This window comes from Danio rerio, chromosome 8 (assembly GCF_049306965.1).
Source record: "Danio rerio strain Tuebingen ecotype United States chromosome 8, GRCz12tu, whole genome shotgun sequence".
Lineage (NCBI taxonomy): Eukaryota > Metazoa > Chordata > Actinopteri > Cypriniformes > Danionidae > Danio > Danio rerio.
Window position 1 is genome coordinate 10,211,457 of NC_133183.1, and position 24,796 is coordinate 10,236,252.

General features: G+C 34.4%; 1 protein-coding gene across 1 annotated transcript in view; it reads left to right on the forward strand.

The window, feature by feature from the left end:
- The window catches only part of usp11 (ubiquitin specific peptidase 11), a 39,580-nt gene that overhangs the window by 12,333 nt on the left and 2,451 nt on the right, over positions 1–24,796 (forward strand). Inside the window, exons 7-20 of the mRNA XM_002663073.8 lie at positions 1,401–1,497; positions 1,574–1,747; positions 3,448–3,606; positions 5,364–5,588; positions 7,159–7,242; positions 8,114–8,208; positions 10,109–10,315; positions 12,033–12,133; positions 14,639–15,088; positions 15,310–15,380; positions 19,153–19,265; positions 19,351–19,500; positions 23,342–23,457; positions 23,552–23,640. Of these exons, the coding sequence (XP_002663119.3) occupies positions 1,401–1,497; positions 1,574–1,747; positions 3,448–3,606; positions 5,364–5,588; positions 7,159–7,242; positions 8,114–8,208; positions 10,109–10,315; positions 12,033–12,133; positions 14,639–15,088; positions 15,310–15,380; positions 19,153–19,265; positions 19,351–19,500; positions 23,342–23,457; positions 23,552–23,640 (2,131 nt within the window). The remainder of the gene's footprint in view (positions 1–1,400; positions 1,498–1,573; positions 1,748–3,447; positions 3,607–5,363; positions 5,589–7,158; positions 7,243–8,113; positions 8,209–10,108; positions 10,316–12,032; positions 12,134–14,638; positions 15,089–15,309; positions 15,381–19,152; positions 19,266–19,350; positions 19,501–23,341; positions 23,458–23,551; positions 23,641–24,796) is intronic.

Sequence of the window (24,796 nt, forward strand, 5' to 3'; positions counted from 1 at the left end):
ACAAACTTTTAAAAAGAGGAAAAATCAAGAGAAGCAAAAAAAATAAAAAAAATTTAGTTGAAATGTTGTAGTTTGTTTTTGAAATATTTAGCTTGAATTTTAATTGTATTATCTTTCAATTTCTAAATATGTTTGGTGACTAAAATATTATTTTAATAAATATATCTGTTTATTAAATCCGTTTTGTTTAAATGCACATAAATACGTTTCCTATATTCACTGAAAAATAGATACAAATATTCATATTCAAAATGGGCTGTAATCAATTATGCTGAGCACTGTATATACGGTGAAGTGCTTATTTACTTACATTTTCCACTTGTTTCTTTTCATGAATATTGGCATGGTAGTTAATTATTCTTTATTTAATTAAGAATGATTTTTTTGTTTTGTTTTTTGTTTTGTTTTTTACTTGTGGGTAAACTTTGTGCATTTTCTTTTTTGGATTTTGGTTGAATTTATGAAAAAAAAAATTTTTTTACTCATTGATAAACTTAAATTTTTTAATAAATTTTATTTTTCTTCTGCATATATATATATATATATATATATATATATATATATATATATATATATATATATATATATATATATATATATATATATAGTGTTTTTTGACTAGTTTCTACATGTTTCTCTCAATGAATATTGGCATGGTAGTTGACACGATGGTAAATTATAATCAATTAAACAAACAGTTTAAAAAACAACTTTTTAAGTTCAACAACAATATAAGCCATTTTTTAAAGTGGTAAAATCAAACCTAATTTAAAAAAAAAAAATCTAATGTTATGTGATGTTTTTCTAACATTTTACAATAAGATCTCATTTGTTATTGAGTTGGTTAACAAACCAAAAATGTACAATATGTTTTTTATAGCATTGGTCAGTTATAGTAAATATAACATTATTGCTGGTTTGTAGTTAACACCTTATAACAAATGAAACCTTTTTTGTAAAAAAGTATAACAAAAGTAGTTTTTTTTCTTCCCAATACAAATCAGTTTAAAAATGGCCATGTTTTAGGTGCGCCATATCATGAGAAATCAAAATTCTTATGGTTTCTTGGAACTAAAGTGCTTACTGTGAATATTTCGGTGTACAGTTCCTCCCCAGTTCACAAAGGAACTAGCCTCCAAAATATAACTTAACGTTTCAGAATATAATATAATATAATATAATATAATATAATATAATATAATATAATATAATATAATATAATATAATATAATATAATATAATATAACAAACCAGGGTTTGCAAAGCAGCTAGAATGTCAGTTCAGTTGAATATATGTATTGCCTGCTGTCTGGAATAAATGGTCCACTTAATGAGCTTTAAAAGATGCAAGTTATTTAATTAGAATATTTGTTATTAATATTTAATGATATTGTGTGCAGGCGTAACTCTGCTGATGAGGACTCGTATCGAGGGCCTCCTGGAGTGTGTGGCCTTACAAACCTGGGCAACACCTGCTTCATGAACTCCGCTTTACAGGTTAGATATCAATAACATCTGTGCACATAGTCGTCAGTGCATATGTGAGACTGAAGGTGCGCATTCTCTCCTGCAGTGTCTGAGTAACACGCCGCCACTGACCGAGTACTTCCTGAAGAACTTGTATTTGGAGGAGCTGAACTTCAGCAACCCTCTGGGCATGAAGGGGGAAATTGCAGAGGCGTACGCAGACGTCATCAAACAGATGTGGTCAGGAAGGCATTATTCTGTGGTTCCTCGGGTATTTAAGGTAACTTAATTTTAGTGATCACTCTGCATTTGCATATTTTAGCACGAAATGTGTTTGTAGACACCAAGAGCTGAAATCAGTATTTTAATTAAATGACTGTAATCAGTCCATTATGACTCAACTCCCAGTTTTCTTTCTTTGCAAAAAAAAAACATTCAAAGGTTTAAAATGAAGTGTTCTGCTCACCAAGACTGCATTTGTTTAATTAAAAATACAATAACATGTTCACATTACTACAAATTAAGGGTGATAATGTAGTAAAATGAATCTAGAGTTTAAAAAAATTGCTATTTAAAATGCAAAATGCGAGCTGATTTGATGTAGTGAAGTAGGTATTTCATTCATAAAAAAGGGGAAATGGGTTTCAGAAGAGTTATTACAACCTAACAGACGCATCCTCCTCATCATTTCTGTTTGTTGTCAAAACTGACAGTCTGAGGGGCGTGGTTAAGCATGTTAACTACACCCAATACCTCAGACAGACGTAGGCTGTTTCTCAATACGAAGTACGCAAAGTTCAGACTTGGAAGTTCTGACTTGCAAAGTTCAAACTTGGAAGAACAAACTCATGAGGACACGAGGACACAAGTCAGGTACTTCTTCAGATGGAATGGTAGCGTACTTTAAAACCTCACTTAGCTTATCATAGATTAATTGGTTTCACTGTACATCAACAATAACATGATTTAATTATATAAAGCACCTTATATTTGATATAATATTAATATTATAAATAAATAATTTTGATTTAGAAAAATGTAAACAAATTTCTAAAAATGTGAAGTAAAATGTGTTTTTATACACCGACTCGTGCCTTTGATTATCCGATTTAATAAACTACAATGGACATTATACAAATATAAAGTACAAGACGTACACAATAAGAAATAAAAATAATGTTAAGCAGTTTGGTAAACAAAGACAAACAGCATACAACACCGTAACATAATTAAAGACAGTTATAAAACATAATAAAGTAACACTGTTAAAGTAATATACCTGAGAACAAATAATAGATTTAAAAGACAAAAAACTGGCCTTTAGATATCCACTAGATGAATTAAATATCTTGTTTTATCTACATTGGAGAGATGAGATCCAGCGGTACATCAGAGATGGACTGGCCGATTAAAGCTCCTCTCGGCAGGGGAGGTGATGACGAAGCTCCCAAGTCTTTCTGACAGGCTGGGGCACATTGTCAAAGACACACTATCTTTGTGAATTTTGAGTTTAAAACAACTACCTTCTCATCTGAAAAACTCTTTAACTTTATTTTGAGACACAACAGAGGAGTATTTTTAAATCTTGCAGGTTTTATCCTCTGCCGTTAACTTTCGCTGGTTGAGCTGCAATGCATTCTGGGATACCTGTGCTTCGCAAGTTCGCACAAGTCACCTATCGATGCGTTTTTTATTTTTATTAAATTTGCAACAGTTTCAAAAATCTTTTTTTTCAGATTGTCATTTAAGGGGGAATTGTGTGTAGAACTGTGAAGAAAATAAATTAATTTAATACATTTTTGAGAAAGGCTGTAACATAAAAAATGTGGAAAAAGTCGAGCGCTATAAATACTTTGCAAATGCACTGCATATCGTTGTTTCTTTTTATCGACTTAACATCTAAACATCCTGGTTTAGTAATATTTAGTTTGTTTTAGCAGCATAGACATTAACCAGCATTGCTTTTGTGTTTTTGTGTAGACAAAAGTGGGCCATTTTGCATCACAGTTTCTGGGTTACCAGCAACATGACTCTCAAGAGCTGCTGTCGTTCCTGTTAGATGGTCTGCATGAAGATCTCAACCGCGTCAAAAAGAAGGAGTATATTGAACTCAGAGATGCTGACGGCAGACCTGACCAGGTGCCTTTTCACTCTTGAATATTAATACACACTAAAAACCCATTGATACATAAACAACACCGTTCACATTTATGACTGTTTCTGGAGAATGTGACCAGACGTCATCCTGTCAAACTCCAACTACCATAGGAACTAATAACATGTTATAATAATAATAATAATGTTTGGTGATGCAGTGGCGAAGTAGGTAGTGCTGTCGCCTCACAGCAAGAAGGCTGCTGGTTCGAACCTCAGCTGGGTCAGTTGGCGTTTCTGTGTGGAGTTTGCATGTTGCAAAAAACAGAAATGTGCGCACATCTAGAAAAATCTTGAAGGCAGGTGCACGATCAAAAAACAAACATAAGTAGCAAAAGATTCAAAGTAAATCGGCACACTGCCACTTTAGCTCTCAAAAAAATTTTAATGTCAAAATTACAAAATCACAACGTTTGCATGTTCTCCCTGCATTCACGTGGGTTTCCTACGGGTTCTCCTGGTTTACCCACAGTCCGAAGACATGCGGTACACAAATTTAAAAAAAAAGAGGAAAAATCAAGAGAAACAAAAAAAAAGTAAAAATTTAGTTGAAATTTTGTAGTTTGTAATTTGTTTTTGCAATATTTTGCTTCGATATAATTTTAATTGTATTATCTTTCAATTTCTAAATATTTTTGGTGACTAAAATATTATTTTAATAAATATATCTGTTTAATAAATCTGTTTTGTTTAAATGCACCAAAATAGATTGCCTATATTCAATGAGAAATGGATACTAATAATCATTTTTGATATGGGCTGTAATCAATTATGCTTAGCACTGCATATATGCTTTATTGTTTAATCATTTAATCAAGCAATTACATGGTTAATAATGTTGTTAATTTAGTAAAAAAAAATCTGTCTTTATTTATATTGATTAATTTTTTTTTGTAAATGTTCAACCTGGTCAACCTTCACACATGACCATATTTAGAGCTTCCACAACCAAAACTGTTTTGTTTTTGTGTGTGATTTCTATTTTAATAGTCTACATTTGAATATGCCTAAATAGCTTTGATTAAAGTTAAACTTTTATCAAAATAAGACATTCATTTGGCAACTAGATATTTTTCCATTAAATTAAATGTTATTATTATAATATTCTGTTATCCGCTGCATAAAAGATCTGCTGGATAAGTTGGCTGTTCATTTCGTTGTGGCCAAATTAGAAAATGAATGAATGAATGGATAATATTCTGTTAAATATTGGATTAAAAAATTAGTTAATATAAATTTATATAAAATTAAGGAATATTATTTTAATTGATTAAAATATTTTTGTTAATATTTCTATTAATAATAATAATAATGATGATGATGATGATGATGATTATTATTATTATTATTAATTTGTTCATAATAAAATATTAATATTAATAAACATTAATTCAATTAATAAACATTGATAAATAATTAAAATGTTAACTGTTACAGTTTATAACCGTTCTTTTATTATTTATAACCAATGAATGCATTTTTGCAAATATAATTTCTTTTTTTTTTATTAGTAATTATATTGTAACTAAATTACAATTTCTTAAATAATAAATAATAATTTCTGGCTTAATACTTTGTAAAAAAAAAAAAAGCAATAAATTAGTTTTTTAAATATAGATTTTGTTTTAATTATATCTGTAAACTCTACTTTAGTTCAGCCTCCAAACATAACCATATTTAGAACTTCCACAGACAAAACAATGTGTGACTAAAGGAATCACGTTTCTATTTCCATCCTACAGGAAGTGGCAGAGGAAGCGTGGCGTAACCATCTGCGGCGCAACGATTCGGTCATCGTTGACACTTTTCACGGCTTGTTCAAATCAACTCTGGTCTGCCCCGAGTGCAATAAGGTCTCCGTAACCTTTGACCCCTTCTGCTACCTGAGTGTGCCCTTACCTGTCAGCAAGGAGAGGGTCATGGAGGTCTTCTATGTCTCACTGGATCCCACAGCCAAACCCACACAGGTGTGTCATTTACACAAACACAATAAAAACAAAACAGCAATCAACACAATGTTCAGTCATTTCTGACAGGAAACCCAGCATATGTGTAGAAAATCATGCTCATCATGAGTTTGGCTGATCACAGTGATGTAAACACGAAGGCAGCTGCTTGTACTGAATGTGATGATGTCATCAAAACCAGTTTTGTTTAGCGTAAAGCGAACAGCACTTAGTAAAGATGCATTAAGGACACTACACAGTGACCACTACTCTAGAGCCCTATGAAATTCGTTTAATTCTCAATTAATCATAATTTAATGTTTTAAAATACATCATTCATTCATTTTCTTTTCGGCTTAGTCCCTTTATTAATCTGGGATCACCACAGTGGAATGAACCGCCAACTTATCCAGCATGTTTTTACGCAGCGGATGCCCTTCCAGCTGCAACCCATCACTGGGAAACATCCATTCACATTCATTCACAAATACACTACAGACAATTCACCTGTACCTCGTCTTTGGACTTGTGAGGAAAACCGGAGCACCCGGAGGAAACGCGGGAAGAACATGCAAACTCCACACAGAAATGCCAACTGACCAAGCCGAGGTTTAAACCAGCAACCTTCTTGCTGTGAGGCGACAGCACTACCTACTGCGCCAACCTAAAATACATTATAGTGATCAAAAAATGTGTCCACTTAATTGGAATCGTATTCAAAATGTGTTTTTTTGTAAAGAAAAATGTAATTGAACTAAATTAAAATATGAATAACTCTGTAAAATGTTTACTTTTTTCATATTAAAACAAAAATATTAATAATAATATTTAAAGTACTCCATATCTCTCTCTCACTAACACACACACACACACACACACTGGCCCATTTGACCTGCTGGCGTGACTTTTCTTCGCCTCTCGGCTGTTTTAAAGAGTTACTTCTAGATGCAGAGTTTTTCTCCAACGTGTCTATCATGGATCAGCTGTGATCGCCGCTGCCGCTTGCCCCTTATCAGTGTCACTCATCTGTGAAGAGCGCAGCGCGCAAGAGCCAATCGCAACCGTTTTTCTTGAGGGTGTGACCAATAAAAGGGGTGTAAGAGAACTAGACAAGGATCAGAAAGCGAGCTGGATATTTATATTTGTTTATATCATTTGCTAAATGCTCGTGTTGTTTAAAGATACAGTTTATATATCTGACTGTATTAAATGACAAAATTATATTACAAATAGTATATAAATATTAATATATTATTAAATTTTAATACAAGAATTACTGCTGTGAAGAAAATATAAAACTGTGTATGAAAAGCACCGTCAATGCACCGTGATGCACTGAGATATCGAATTGAAACGAATCTATGGCATGATAATCGTAACTGAACCGAACCGTGAGACCAGTGTAGGTTCACAGCTCTATTATCCACAGATGCTCTTTTGTTCTCAAAACCATTAGCAGTGCCCTTCCTAGTGAACATCTTTACTCCTTTAGAATTTAATTCCACTTTGAAGTCTATTAACAGTCAAATAGATCACACGCTTGAATTTACTTGATTCTGATAACTGATGAATGTTTTTCTTCTCTCTGCAGTACCGTCTGATTGTTCCTAAAGCGGGCCGAGTGCTTGACTTGTGCACTGCTCTCTCTCAGGCTACAGGCGTCCCACCCAACCAGGTTCAAACAAGCTTTTTAAATGTTGTCAAGTTGATTATTTGCACTTCATCTTACAATATGTGCATTTAAGTCAAGCCAAATTCAGTTTTATTGTCTTTCTGCTACATGTGCATGGAACCAAATGTCATTTCTCGCAGGACCATGGTGCTACATAAATAAACATAATCTAAAATATAAACACAACACTGGACTTAAGAGCTATTATAAGGCCATACATTACATAAGTATTATACTGGAGAGCTAATCTTAACTGCTAACTATGCATGTAATATACATAATTAACAATACACATACCCTAAGACATACTGTACAAGTACTTTTATATAAGACTGAACCATATTGTGCAAAAGAGGTGTTTAAGTTTAAAGAAAACAAGTTGTACAACATGATTTGTGGTACATTCCCAAGTAAACATTGTTTTTTTTTATTAAGTCCTTGCAAGATGGAGTTTAAGTAAAGTGTCTGGTGCATATATAGAGATAAGAGTGTTTCTATGGCTGTTTTGTCAAGCCCACTCACCTGTGTGAGGCATACTCAGACATACACAATGTTTTATAGAGGTATGGAGTGATTGTAAGAAAATGTCTGGAGCAAGTTTGCAAACTTACATGAACTTGCAGTGTAATTTTCTTAGAAAGTATTGGGATAGACAATGTAACTACTTAGGGGGTAAGTTCAGGGTTAGTACCACGTTATTGCCCAGTTATTGTAATTAATAAGAACATATGAACTTGATTGTAAGAAATGCTACCAGTGGTTTTGACAGAACATTTATGGTTATTCCTGATGTAGTTCATGTCTCCAAATTGACTAACCCATTTCAGCTTTGATTTACTGTTGTCTAAATTAGTAACTGATCTTCTCTGCACAGATGACGGTGACAGACGTCTTCAATCACCGCTTCTATAGGATTTACCAATCGGATGAGTCCTTGAGCTGTATACTGGACCGGGACGATATATTTGTGTAAGAGAGAATTCATCTCGTTTAACAGGTTTAGTTAAAAAGATCTACAGTTAGGTCAATAAATATTTGGACACCGACACAATTCTAACATTTTTGGGTCTATACACCAACACAATCAGTTTAAAATGAAACTGGAAAGATGTGCTTTAACTGCAGACTGTCAACTTTAGTTTGAGGGTATTTACATCGAAATCTGGTGAACGCTGTAGGAATTACAACAGTTTGCATATGTGCCTCTCACTTGTTAAGGGTCCAAAAGTTATTTGACAAAATAATAATCAGAAATCAAACTTTCACTTTTTAATACTTGGTTGCAAATCCTAAAGTCTGGAATGCATAGATATCACCAGATGCTTTTATAAAATGTATGTATAAAACATTAGAGGCATTTACATATTGTTATACAGAGTGTAAACTATTGTAAACAAATATAAAATTTGACTTTTCCGTATAACAAAATATTATTTACATATAATATTCATATGTTTTATTGTGGGCGAGGCAGTGGCGCAGTAGGTAGTGCTGTTGCCTCACAGCAAGAAGGTCGCTGGTTCGAACCTCGGTTCAGTTGGCATTTCTGTGTGGAGTTTGCATGTTCTCCCTGCCTTTGCGTGGGTTTCCTCTGGGTGCTCTGGTTTCCCCCTCTGTCCAAAGACATGCAGTACAGGTGAAATGGGTAGGCTAAATTGTCCGTAGTGTATGAGTTTGTGTGTGAATGTGTGTGTGGATGTTTCCCAGGGATGGGTTGCGGCTGGAAGGGCATCCGCTGCGTAAAAACTTGCTGGATAAGTTGGCGGTTCATTCCGCTGTAGTGACCCCAGATTAATAAAGGGAATAAACCGCCAAGAAAAGGAATTAATAAATAAATAACAATAAAACATTCATTCATTTATTAATCTTATTTTTTTATTGTTTTTAATGTATGACTTTTTCCAAGACTTTAAAGCAGGGATGTCAAACTCAATTCCTGGAGGGCCGAAGCCCTGCACAGTTTAGTTCCAACCCTGCTCCAACACACTTACCTGTAGGCTTCAAACAAGCCTGAAGGACTCAAATCGTTTGATCAGGTGTGTTTAATTAGGGTTGGAACTATACTGTGCAGAGCTGCAGCCCTTTTGGAACTGAGTTTGATACCTGTACTTTAAAGCATTATTTTGTAAAAAAAATAATGCAATTATTTTTAATTACAAACACATTAAACATTACACTCATCAAAAATGTTAAAACGTATATTATTTAATTGTAATTAAACTAATTAGGTGTCTAAAGTGTATTAAATACGAGTAAAAAACAATATATTCTAATATATCCATAATATATGTGTACTGTGCTTATTATAATAATGTAAGCCTGTGTGTGTCTGTCATACAGTTAGTCTCAATTATTAGCCCTCCTGTTAATTGTTTTATATTTTCCTGTTTCTGTTTAATGGAATAGATTTTTTCAACAATTCTAAGCATAATAGTTTTTAATAACTAATTTCTGTAACATTTACTAATTTATTTTATTTTTGCCATGATGACAGTACAGAATATTTGACTAGATATTTTTCAAGATGCTAGTATTCATCCTAACGTGCAATTAAAAGGCTTAACTAGGTTAATTAGGCAAGTTAGGGCAATTAGGAAAGTCACTGTATAACAATGGTTTGTTCTGTAGACAATTGAAAAAATATGGCTTAAACTGGCTAAATAAAACAAATAATACTTTCATCAGAAGTAAAAATATTATTGAAAATACTGTCAAATAATTTTCTTGCTCCATTAAATATCACTTGAGAAATATTTGAAAAAGAAAAAGAGCAGACTGAGCAAAGTAAACTGCAATAACGTGTTTAAGCTGCATCTGGGGCGGTGGTGTGTGAGTGTGTCTGACTGTGTTTTGTGGTGTGTTGATGCAGGTATCAGCTGAGCAGTGGCTGTGTGGATGAGGACAGTGACGAGGTGGTTCTGTCCATCTACATGCGCGAACGCTCTCATTACAGAGATTACGGCTCCGGGAGCAACAGCTATGGCACGTCTCTGTTCGGTCATCCGCTGCGCATGTCTGTGCCACGAGCCCACTGCACACCAGAACATCTCTACCAGCTCCTCCTGGAAAGACTGGCGTAAGTCTGACCATGAATACAGTAAATAGTGCATTGCCAGGGTCAGTTACTTAGTTTTTTGATTATTTTTTTCTGTACTTTATAATTATCTATCTATCTATCTATCTATCTATCTATCTATCTATCTATCTATCTATCTATCTATCTATCTATCTGTCTGTCTGTCTGTCTGTCTGTCTGTCTGTCTGTCTGTCTGTCTGTCTGTCTGTCTGTCTGTCTGTCTGTCTGTCTGTCTGTCTGTCTGTCTGTCTGTCTGTCTGTCTGTCTGTGTCTGTCCGTGTCCGTCCGTGTCTATCTATCTATCTATCTATCTATCTATCTATCTATCTATCTATCTATCTATCTATCTATCTATCTATCTATCTATCTATCTATCTATCTATCTATCTATCTATCTATCTGTCTGTCTGTCTGTCTGTCTGTCTGTCTATCTATCTATCTGTCTGTCTGTCTGTCTGTCTGTCTGTCTGTCTGTCTGTCTGTCTGTGTCTGTCCGTGTCCGTCTGTCTCTCTGTCTGTCTGTCTATGTATTTATCCACCTATTAATCCATCCATTACTTTATGCATCCTTCCATTGCTCTATCTATCTATCTATCTATCTATCTGTCTGTCTGTCTGTCTGTCTGTCTGTCTGTCTGTCTGTCTGTCTGTCTGTCTGTCTGTCTGTCTGTCTGTGTCTCTGTCTGTCTGTCTGTCTGTCTGTCTGTCTGTCTGTCTGTCTATCTATCTCTGTCCATCTGTCTGTCTATTCATTCACCTATTAATCCATCTACGTATCTATCAATCTATTGATCTGTCCATCTATTACTTTATCCATTCATCCATCCATCCATCCATTCATCCATCTATTGATCCATCTATCCATCTATCCATTGCTCTATCTATCTATCTATCTGTCTGTCTGTCGGTCTGTCACTCTATCCATCTATCCATCCACCACTCTATCCATCTATTCATCGCTCTATCTGCTGCTCTATCCATCTTCTACTCCATCCATCCATCCAGTTGGTTTAAGTTTTCAAATAGTTCTTAGTGAGCTGACAAACTCGCAAAACACCTCCAGTGTCAAAGGTCAAATCACTTTTTTGTAGAAATAAATTGGTAGGCTGGATTCATTAGAATCATCACCATAAATTCAGTTTCCAATTTTTCCCTGTATCTTCATTTGAAGGAGTAAAATGTTTATTTTAAAATAAAAGCAAACAAACTAGACATTGTCCGTAACTTTTGTAGAAGTGAAACTTCAATCTGCTTTGTCTTGTTAAGCTTTCTTCCCATTGATTCACTTGGTTGTGGAGTGAACCTTAATTTAAATGAAATAATGTGAGTGCTTTTATTACACAATTGTTTTTATTGTTTTCTGGATTCCCCTCATTGCAGTAACACTTATTTTAATAGTCTGTTAAAATGCAATGTTAACAGTGAATACTTTGGAATAATTAACTACTGCTACTACAAATAATGATAATATTTTCTGTTTTTATTTCTTTTATAATTTCTACTTCTGTGGCTGTTTGAATGCATTCAACCAGATGAATGTTTACTCGATGAATGTTTACTCAGTTGAATGCATTTTGACATAAACAGGTGTAAACAGGGCCTTAGTGTTATTTGAAGGATTACTTTTTGACCAAATTAAGTTGTCATCATAAAATAGTGTTATTTTAATGGCCAGAGTTGGGCCATTTTAATGTGTCACTATTGTGTCTCCGCACAGGCGTTATGTCCGTCCTCTTGACCCCTCAGAGGAAGTAGAGGAGGAAGAGGAAGATGATGAGGAAGAGCTGTACAAGGCACAGACCAATGGAGTTAGTGATGGTATGACTTTAAATTCTGAATATTTAGTTTTCTGTAGGATTTAAAGAGAAAACCTATTGACTAATTTTTTTTTTTTACTTTTGAAAGGATGCATTCAGTTGATCAAAAGTTGTTACAAAAAGTTAATTTTTTGTACTTTTCTTTTATTAGTACCTGGTATTCGTTCAAGAATCCTATATAAATGTTAGTGGTTTCCATAGGCAAACCTTTTAATTAGATTGTTTACATGATTTTTATTCATGATATTGATGCTAATAATAAAAATGTTTCTGATGATTTAAATAATGATATTATGATGAAAATTAAGTTCAGATAGGACTCAATTACATCTTTATATCTATTTAAGTTATAATAATATTATCCAATAATGCTGAAATTACTGTAATTTTAATCAAAGATTTGCTGTCATCCTGACCCCCAAACCTAAATGTTTGTACATCCTTATTGATGGTTTTATCCTTTTATATTTTGTTATTTTGACTGTTAATGCATGCATTTTAATTGAATATATATCCATATTCCCTTTCATTGATATATATTTTATAATTGGTATGAAAACGAGTTACTCTTCAGAACAAAGATGTCCCATTTGTGTAAGAGATTTTTAGGTGTGTGTTTGTTTGTTTTTATTTGACTCTACAAAAAAAGATAAGACATCAAAAAATTACCCAAGATTGTTGTAATAAAAGAAAATATTACCCTTTAGTATATAGAAAATAATAGATTTTGGTCACACTTTACAATAATATTTATTTCATTAATTATAGTTAATGTATTTATTAACAAGTACTAATAATGAATGATAATTGTACAGCATTTATTAATCATAGATTAGGCCAGACAGAATCTGCAGACATTTTTTGCTATTTCTGTGGAGAATTTTGTAAAAAATCTGCGGATTTATGTGGAATGATTTTATGATTATTATATCTAAAAACTTAATATATGAAGTAAAAATAATACCTTTTTAACTTGTATTTAATGTTTACAATGCAACTCTAATTACATGAATCTAATTACAATCTGCTGATTTCTGCGTGCGCAGATTCCATGTTTGCCTAATTATAGCTTAACATTTACCAATGCATTATTAAATTCCAAATTCAGGCTTAGAACTTACAATGGACTTACAACTAACCTTAACAAACACAAATAAAGACTGTAATAAATGTTCTGTTCAATGTTTGGTCATGTTAATAAATATATTAACTGAGACAACCTTATTGTCAATATGTAAACAAACCATAATTTAAGAGCTTAGAGCAGGGGTGGTCCTGAAGGGCCGGTGTCCCGCATAGTTTAGCTGCAACACTAATCACACCTGAACATGCTAATCAGTGTCTTCAAGATCACTAGAAATCTATAAACAGTTGTGTGTGATTAGAGTTGGAGCTAAACTGTACACCATTGCTGTGTCCGAAACCGCATACTTCCATACTATATAGTACGCTAAAATCAGTATGCGAGCCGAGTAGTATGTCCGAATTCATAGAATTCGAAAATCAGTAGGTGAGAAGTTCCCGGATGACTTACTACTTCCGGCGAGATTCTGAAGTGCGCATCCCATGCACGCTGCGCTATCCCATAATGCCCCGTGAGAGAATTCATGAATGGAAGTGAGGCGACGCAACTGACGCAGGTAGGTCACGTGACCATGACAAAATGGCAGATTTAGTACGTCCGAATTCCATTCATAGTTTTCACATTCATTCTATATAGAGCATACTTTTTTAACGGCTGAGTTGTACGTTTAAATTCAAATACAGTACCTACTGAGTAGTAGGCGGTTTTGCACGCAGCCCATCTTTTGGGTGAGACCTTAAACCGAGGTCCTGTGTCCTGTCTGTGGTCTGTGGTTGTTAAAAATCCTAGGATGTTCTTCGAAAAAGAGCAGGGGTTTAACCCTAGCATCCTGGCCAAATTTGCCCACTGGCCTCTGTCCATCTTGGCCTTCTAACCATCCCGATATGATAATTGGCTTTATCACTCCTCTCCACCAATCAGCTGGTGTGTGGTGTATGGTCTGGCACTATATGGCTGCCGAATCGCCATCCAGGTGGATGCTGCACACTGGTGGTGGATGAGGAGATTCCCCATCCACCCCCGAATATGTAAAGTGCTTTGAGTGTCCACAAATGCGCTATGTAAATGTAAGGACTTATTATTATTATTATTAAAGTGTCAAAACTGATACTTTTCTAATGTTTATTGATGAATATTTTAGTCCTCTATTACTCTCAAAAAAATAATTTTCAGACTACTTCCATAAAATGAGCTGAAACAACAGAATTCTTGAGTCTTTTTTGAGGGGGCAATTTAATTTTATTAATGAAATTAATTTTAATTCCATTATATGTTCAATCCACTTACATCCACTATTAAGTGAACTTAATTCCTTCATGTTGTCTGAACACAAAGCCAGCATTTTTACCGTGTAGACCTATAAAGCTTAATTTCATTTGCTGCATGAGGGTAAAATTGTCATGATTTCTGATTTCTGCACAGATGAGGGAGAGGAAGATTCTGAGGAGGCGGGGTCATCCAAGAAAGAGGAGGAGCCTCGGGCGAGCAATGAGGTCAACGAACAGAACAATGGCCAATCAGAAGCCAGCCCGAGCAGCGAGGGGGAGGAGCGAGCTGAGGAGGAGGAGTCGAGCAGTGAACAAGAGCGGGGCAGCAGTACAGAGGAGGGCCAATCAGCATGTGGCAGCACTGACACCACTGACGGCGACCAAAGTGCAGGAGCAGAACCTTCAGGAAAAGAAGAGGATGAAGATGAGGAGGAGGAAGACGGGGAAGAAGCCGCATCCTGCACGCCAGCCAATAAGAGGCATCCGGGTAGAAGACGCTACACTGAGAGACGAAAAAAAGCCCTTTTTACCATTCAGGCAGTGAACTCTAATGGCACCACAGAGAGAGGAATGGCGGAGGCGGGTGGCAGCATCTCTTTCAGCTGTGAGTATATAAACCTCTCTAAACTTCTCATGCTTTTGTACTACTGTAGGGTCACGTGCGGCGTAAGCGAGGGTCATCACAAAGTGAGAGCGAATGTCTTTTATCATTCCAGATGCTCAATTCACATCTTTTCATAGCTGAGATGGTGTCTTTAAACTCAAGAGTGTTTGCAAGTGTGAATGTACCTGCTCTTAATGGCGTGACTCACTGTTTCTGTTTAGCTCAGCCATACATCGCCATCGACTGGGATCCTGACATGAAGAAGAAGTACTACAATGAGAATGAAGCCGAGGTAAGATTGCTAATAAGCTCTTTGATCTTTATGTTACCCCTAGAGGATTGGTGTCAGGCGTATTTTAAAGGATAGCTGCAAATGAGCTGCTAATGCACCGGTGAGTCAGTATTGTGTCATTTGAGGTGAAAATGAAAAATGTTATATGATATTATTGTTTACCTGGTTTTCTTAATGTTTCTCTCAACTAGTTTAATAAAATAAACTTATATAGCCTTATTGGCATTATGTAAACAAACCATAATTTAAGAGGTCTTTAAGAGATTTCGGCCCAATCCCAATTTCATTTTTGTACCCCTTCCACGTGGTCCTTGAAACAGAGTGTGAAGAGGAATGGGGTTCAAATTTACACCTAAGAAATGGCACAACAGTACAACACCCGCACACATCATCATATGTCTTCTTGAGATTGATGATAGTGACTGCTGTAGTTATTCTAGTTACATTATTTTTTGGGTATTCATGTTATCATAATGATATAGGGCCCTATCATACACCCCGCGCAATGTGGCAAAAGGTGCGACACAATACTTGTTTGCTAGTTTCAGCTTGGCGCAAGAGTCGTTTTGAGGCATTGCGCTACGCTCTTTAAATAGCGAATGCATTTGCGTACATATGTGCACCCATAGGCGTTCTGGTCTAAAAAGGAAGGCGCATTGCTGGCGCGTCGCTATTTTGAGAAACTATAATAGATTTTTCAATAGACCTATAGAATAGAATAGAATAGAGTTGTGCCTCGCTTACACACTGCTTAATACACACAAGATGTAGAGCAATACGCAAATATCTTTACATTTGAAAAATTTTAAATATTAAGGGTATATATAGGATATAATAAGAATATATTTAGGATGTAAATATTAAGGATTAAAATATAACAAAACATTATTTTCTAGCCTACATAAATATGAAAAACCACTGCTTTTATGTCTTCTTCATCTCGGGAGGCTTTTTCAGTTCATTCATAACAATTTGCTTTTGTATAATGTTATTATTATTAGCAGTATTATTTAATATATCCATATTTATATTTGTTTTATTAAAAACAAGCTTAGATTTGCCCACCTGCAGGTTTTAGACCATATGGGGCACAGCATGTGTTTTAGGATATAATTTAGGTTTTTGAACACACTTCGTAAATATTGTTCATTTATTCGTTTGCTGGAAATTAGAACTTAATTTAGAAATAGTTTTGAAACAAATATTTGCGCTTAACAAACAAAATTAATTATTTAAGGCTAATTGATGTCTGTGCGTACAAGGTTTCCCTATCCAAGAGCGAAAGTGAAAGTAGATCGATTATCTTTCATTCTTGCGCGGTAGATGCTCTGTTTAATTGTTGTCTGTTAAAAAAAAAACTGTTAACTGTTTGCTTGTGAAATGCTCAGTTTTTCCACTTACACTTACTTTACGTCATGTAAATAGCGAATGCGCTTATGGCACGACGCAAGGCTCTTAAAGGGAATGGGAGATGAGACTCTGATTGGTTTATTCTCAAAACACACCTATAACTCATTAAGAAAATAAACTCAACCCTTTTAGACCATGCGCCACGGCGCAAAGCGGATTTTCCCGTCCGTAAATTAGCAAATATGGATTCTGACACGCCCTGAATGCGTTTGCGCCCTGCGCTTTCCGTTTTGTGCATGGACCGTCAAAATAGAGCCCATAATGTGCAAATAAGTTCGTAACTGTACTGTGTATTTACACCATGGCCATATTCATTTAAGTAAACACAAGAAAACAACATTAACTTTATAGCAGACACTGTAAAAAGCTCATTCCCAGCCACTAGACTTTTCTGCCTGGGCATTCCAGTGTCATCGAGTGACAGATGTGAAAGTATGTTGTGGGTCTACTATAGAGGAGTTATTATTATAGGGATTATAGATAGCGAAATTTACTATTTTTTTTTTTTTTTATAAGCATAGCTGTAATACATGAATGCTGTGTGAGTGTATTAAAACATTAGCTTGTTTGTTGTAAAAATTCTTATTAATGCCAAAAAATACTTCTGCATCTGCATTTCTGCATCTCCTAACTTGAATATGCAGCCATGTTGCCATTGTAGATGGTGGATTCTGGAAAATTTTCGTACCCCTTGGGTCTGAGTGTGGTCCTGAAAAATGTAGCCCTTCCTCATGGCCCTACACCTTCAAGCTAAAGAGAATTGGGACACCAGTTTAGGAGTAAGGGGAAGGCTAAGGAATAGATTTGGTAATGGGCCTTGCTGCTGGGTAGAGTGGCTAAAGATACCCATGTCAGTGAAAGTGTAAAGCATTTCACTTTTATTATGCTTTTTGTAATAGATATTTTAGTCCTCTGTTGACCTATGGACTGAAGTAAGTTTCCTTATTAGCTTATCAGCAACTCCAGAAAGGCTTGTAATAGTTACTGTGTGATCCTGACCACAAAACCAGTCATAAGTGTAAGTTTATTCAGTGGATTTCGACAGCATATAAAATATGAATAAACATGTTTTCTATTGATGTATACTTTGTTAGGATAGGACAATTTGTGCCAGAGATACCCTCCCTTAAAGTTCTTTAAATTAAGTTTTTAACTGCACATTTCTAATCAAAATTGAGTTTTGAAATGTTTACAATGTGAAACTTTTAAAATGTCTTCATGGGCCATCTTTACTCATTATACTAATGATGTTTGGCATAAAAGAAAAATCTGCTCCATCAAATCTAAGCATTCGTTGTGAAAAACTGAGAAAATCACCCTTAAAGTTCTTCAAATTAAGTTTTTAGAAAATCACATTACTAATCAAAAATTTAGTTTTGACATATTTACAGTAGGAAACTTACTTGATGGAACGTCTTATTATTCTAATGATTTTTGCCATTAAAGAAAAATATATACTCTAAAATCTACCCATTAAATGTATTTTGCCTATTACACTTAGTAATTTAGTAATAAAAACAGAATGAAAAGTAAAAAAGAAGTTGTAGATGCATAAAAACAAACTGATATAAATGACAACAAAAGAAAAAGTTAATGAAGAATATGAAAACAAAAATGATGGAACTTATTACTTATAATTGTTTTATAGAGTTTTTTAAAAGCATCTTGGAGTATGTCCTCCATTCATTTTTCCTGTAAGAAATTTGAAATGTCTTTTGTTAAAGCATTATATGCCATATAAACCAAATGACAAGAAGCATAACATTATAGACTTTTATAGCACAGTATATGAAAATCAGACAAGCAGATAAAGGTATACGAGCCTGTAACTCAATGACGGAAAGGACTTCAAATTAGTTGAAGCATTGCAAATGACTAGGCCCACCCGGAATCTATATGACAAACTTGCTTTATTTACCAAATAAAGTGAATCTAATTGGATTTGCATTTTAAACATTAAGTAAAAGTTCAAAAGATATTATTTTTTATTTCATATATTAAGGTATTAGTTATGATACTCCCAAAATAATTCAGCAGAAATCTGCAGACTTTTACCAAAATTCTCTGCAGAAATAGCAAAAAATGTCCACAGATTCAGTCTGGCCCTACAAATGAGACAAAAATTAAAAATATCAGAGAAATTAAAGAAAACATTTAAGCAGAAGTTAAATATAAAAACAATATATCTAAAATGTTCTTGTGTGGATGTCTAAATTTTTATGATACGCAAACTTTTCTTTAAACCAGTATTAAACTAAAATCAAAATCCATTCTTCATTGACTATGTTCTGTCTTGTCTGTCCAAGCTGTGCAAACTGTATCTTTTCTATTGCAAACATGTGTTGTTTCTTTATTTCTGCAGAAATATATAAAGCATCAAAGCATGGATGTACCTCACCAGCAAACAACAGTTCAGCTGCAGGAATGTATAGAGCTCTTTACCACCGTAGAGACACTGGAGGAGGAAAACCCTTGGTAATCACAAATTCCAGACTTTGATCATTTCTAGTGATGTACTAAATCTTCTGCGCATGTAACTTTTCTTTTCTGTGGTATGCAGGTATTGTCCCACATGTAAAAGACATCAGCTCGCCACTAAGAAATTGGATCTCTGGTCTTTGCCGGAGGTTCTTATCATCCATTTAAAGCGATTCTCCTACACCAAATACTCTCGAGAAAAACTGGACACAATTGTGGAGTTCCCATTGCGGTAAGATCAACAGTGATTTATTTTATGATTCATTTTTAAGTTGTGTTCACGCTTGGCAGGTTTGGTGCACCTCAACCAGAGGAATTGAAACTTATTCTAAATAAACTCCAAACTCCAGAACATTGGCATCTAAATGATTGGAAAACTGGCATAAAAGATATCACCATACATGTAATAGAATCCTCATTTTTCCTTGTCAAAGACAAAATGTTGCTTACAACAGTTTAATACAGGTGAAAAATAGGCCATTAAAGGGAAAGTTCAGCCGAAAATAAAATATATTTACCATTTACTCACCTTCAAGTTGTTCTAAACCTTGATAAGTTTCTTCACTCTGTCGAACACAAAAGAAGATATTTTGAAGAATGTTAGTAACCAGTAACTTTCATAGTTGAAGATACTAATACTGTGGAAGTCAATGGTTACAGGTTTCCCACAAAAAATCTAAATAACTTCTTTTGTGTTCAGCAGAAGAAAGAAACTTGAACAGGTTGAAGGGTGAGAAAATGATAACAGAATTTTCAGATTTGGGCGAACTATCCCTTTATATACCTTTTTTTTTCTTAAAGTGCATGTCATGTTTGTTTTTCGAAAAATATTTTATCAGAAAGCCGTGTGTATATAGACTATCCTGACACTAAATGCAACAAATTATACATGACCGTAATAGTTTGATTAAGGTTGATTAAGTTTACACCATACCTGTCAGCATTGGGAAGTGAATATAAGGGATATACCCACCATAATAAAGGATCCTCCCCCCTTTAAAAATCCAAATTTTTAATTACTAAATATGTTCATTTAGAGCTGTTTCATTGTAAATAAACCGTTTAATGGTCAGTAATATGTTTTATTATTATTATTCACAAAAGAAAAAATAAATATGTACATTAGCAGCAAAAACATTAGCTAACAGTTCAGCTTATTAAAATGAATACCTGTTATAATGAAATAGAATCAAGCTATCAAATCTCATTAGCCGTTTCTTCCCTGTATAACTTACATATTCTGATTAAAGAGCAACGAATGAATCTTTTATGCTCGTTTTTTTTTGTTTGATTACATTAAATAACAGGTGTCACTTTAAAAATGCACACATCTAACAATTTAATGAAGGTATTTGACTGCTTTCCTAACTTTTTATGCTCATTTAAGATAAAATTAGTTGGGTTTTTAAAAATAAACTCCAAGATCGACATCTTTAGATATTATTATTATTATTATTAATTATGTGTATATGTCTGTTTAAACACGCACCCAAAATCCAGATTTTCGCTCCACTTCAAATTGCGTGTACAAAATCCTTTTGGGAAACAGCGTCTGTTTATCACTATAGAGCGCGTCAGCTGAAAGTCATGCATCATTATATGAATGTTTTGAGGATTGCATAGGAGGGGTGACGGCACCTGTAATGAAAAGGAAGGGCAATCGCGCCATTTTTATGTTTATTTCAAAGTTTTTTAGTGCCTAAACAAAGTGAAAGCACGGAACAGAATCATATTTAAGAGCAAGGGGCGGCCCCTTGTGGTCCGGCGGTATGGGTTACATATAGGGATGCTCGGCTCTTTAATGTTTCTTGCCACCCTTCAGAGAAACACTGAAAATATGTGAAAAAATACGGGATGCTAGCGGGATAGAACTGTAAAATACGGGAGATTCCTGGGAAAAACGGGAGGGTTGATGGGTATGGTTTACACTCGGAGAGCAGCATTTGCACTGGATCTTTAAGTCCATAACATTGTAGTGATATTAACATACTGTAAACTTAGTAAATAAATCATTTTGACTAAGGTCTGTCTTTAAAAACTAAAAGGGTACTGCTGACGATACGAACTAACTTTACCTTTGAATAAACATAAACAAAGAACACTGATCGCTAACTTACCAAATCTGTAGAGACATTTCAATCAACACAAACTGGAAACAAGTCTTTTTTTTTTAAAGGAGTCGAGCGGCAAATCCGGATTTCACCATTTTCAGATGTGAAAAGCTCTCTGGTAAAAATGTTCCTTACAAACGCATTTCTGCTGCGTGTCACGTGCACTGTAATCCACACGTGAGTCCAGCTGCACTCTCATAGCGGGAAAATGAAAACAAACCTTCATTGCAGCAAATTATAAAAGCAACACTGATGACCCCTATCTCCAAACAATTCTTGTTTTTCCACTTAATTTGGCCGTCTGAACACTGTAACAAGTAAAAACAGTCTTCGAAGCTATCATGCACATTAATGAAGTTGCACCTCATTCACAATAGAGCGCGCTGATTGGTTTGAACCAAGTCTTTTTCATGAATAAATGCTGAAACCTCAAAGACGTCACGTTGTACTCACCAGTACAGACAGCCATTTTACACGCGGGAATACACGCAAGAATATAATCGCCGTGACGCAGCTTCAAAATATAGTTTTAAACCGAAAGAACGAATTTGCTTGAAATAACGCAAAACTAACCAATTTTCACTGTTTTGTGAAATGTATGTCCTAATAGTGTTTATAGCAGTGTGGGACACACATATGACTGTCAACAACTCAAAAAATGTGTTGGTGTTTCGTGACCCCTCAATAGTAAGTAAGGTTATAATTGGGTTTAGGTCATGGGTAGGATGAGGGATGTAAAATGTGATTTTACTTTATAAGTGCTAATAAACAGTGAATATCTTAATAATAGGCAGGTATTATTATTATATTAATTATATTATTATTATTATTATTATTATATTATTGATTATTATTATAAGCTATATACAGTGCTCAGCATAACTGAGTACATTTTGAAAACGAACATTAGTCTCCATTTCTCAGTGAATGTAGGCAATGTATTTTGGTGCATTTACACAAAACAGATTTATTAAACAGATATATTTAATAGAATAATAATTGAGGAGGCAGACATATTTAGAAAATGAAAGATAATACAATTAAATTCAAGCAAAAATGAAATTACAACCCACAAAATTTCAACTAAACTTTTACATTTTAAGTTTCTCTTGACTTTTTCTTTTTTTTAATTTGTATTTATATTTTACTCTAACATATAAATTTGGGTGTTGTAGTTTATGGACTGTTATCATAAGTTATTTTGTTAGATAAGCTCCAGATTTGGCTTCAGTACTGACTAATCTAATGTATATGCACACATATAATATTGTAGAGCTTCCTATTAAAAATATGAAAAGAGAGATTTGTGAGGGGTGCACTCATATATGCTGAGCACTGAAAATGGTGTGAATTGTTACTAAAAGTACACAGGAAATCAAAACTAACCATATGATTTGGCCAGCTTACATTGCTAGTTTTGTGGTGAACAATTCATCATTCATGTCATTCAAAAAAAATGGTTTGCTATTGTAATCTTTATTAGAAATGTAAAAGTGCACTTCCTGTTTGTTTTCAGTTAAATTCTCAGATTACATCTGTCTGAGGTATTGGGCGTGGCTAACATACTTAACCCCGCCCCTCCAGCTGTCAGTTTGACCACAAACAGAAATGGTGAGGAGGATGTGTCTGTTAGGTTGTAATAACTCTTTATAACTTATTATATTATAAGAGTAATAACTCTTCCGAAACCTTTTTACTTATATTTCTGAATGAAAAGCCTACTTTGCTACATCCAATCAGCTCGCAGTAAAAAAAAAACAAAAAAAAAAAACAAGCCAAGCCCACTGTTTTCTCATTTAATATTTTATTTTCTCGGTTGCTGCTTCCGGTTCATGTGGACTACAAACTTAAGTGTTACTTAATTTTCTTTTTTACAAACTGAACTACAAGAGTGAACACACCCATATACTTGTATATTTTCCTCTTGGTTGATCAGCTCTGCTTCTCATTCTCTGTCTGCAGGGATTTGGATTTCTCAGGTTTCCTCTTAAAGAAGACAGTGAACAGTACTGAACCTCCCTGTCCATATGACCTGATCTCTGTGTCCAACCACTACGGCGGACTCCGAGACGGACACTGTATGATTCAGAGCTCTTAGTGTTCATTTCAAAACAGCATGCCATAAATGATTCACTATATTGGTCATTGACTATTGTAATTTTTCTCCGCCAGATACTAGTTATGCCCGGAACAAGGACAACGGCCAGTGGTATTACTTTGACGACAGCAAGGTGACCTATGCAAGAGAAGAACAAATCGTGGTGAGATTAATAACCCTTTCTGTGCTTTGATTTGTCAACATAGAGAAAATGAATTTTGATTTTGTCTGGCTGTGCATGATTCATCACTGCACGCTCTCAGAAACAAAAACAAATGTTTGTTTTTCCTTGAAACGCAATATGTTTCCCTGCCTGTAAAAGGACTTGATGTCATATGGGTCCAAAAAATTTTTTAACTGTATAAAATCATGTCTTTTAGCAGAAAGGGCCTTATCATTGTACTAGAGTTGGTTAATTCTAAATAATAGACTTGTGGTGGCTGTTAGATTATTATCATATGCTGTCCAGCCACATTTTGAGTGAGTAATTAAATTATTATTTTTAAAAATTAGTGCTGTCAATTGATTAAAAAAATTTACTAATTATTTGCACTTTCTTTTTATTAATCGCGATTAATTACGATTAATCACATTTTAAAGACTGAAACTTGTCATTTTGTGTATTCAAATGTCAAATTAATGTAAACGCAAGAAAAAAAACTATTTAAATTCAAAATATAAGTGTTTATTAGAGTTTTTGTTTAACTTGTAACAGATCTCTTCATGTAAACAACAAACCCACAATAAACCATCAAGATCCTGGCTTGACAGCCATATTTATTACAGAAATTAAAACACAGGCATGTTAAGGCCATTTGAATTTTAAAACAATACCAATAAAGAAAAAAAAATTTATTGACAAGTTTGATTCTAAGTGGACTGCAAAAAAATGCCAAAATACAGACATTACAGATATGGAAAATTAAAAATTATTTTTTTTCACAACTCACCCCCACTGATCTTCAGGTAAGTCTCGCGCGCACGCCCCATTCAACTATGTCGCTCACTCAACCCCTGACACAGACACACACAACGTGCCGGAGCGACTCCTTTCAGAATCAACACGCATGATCGCTCTGGATAGCCTAGTGATCCGTCATTATTTGTTTTATACAAAAACTTGCCTTCAAAAAGTGCTTCCTTGGTCTTATCCATATTTCTTTGAATGTTGAACACGTCCACAAAACAGAAAGTAAAAAAAAAACCTGCAACTGCGTTAATTGCGTTAATTTTTTTTTACGCGTTAAATATTTCAAATTAATCGCTTGCGTTAACGCACTAATTTTGACAGCACAAAAAAAAATTCAGAAGTTAAATGA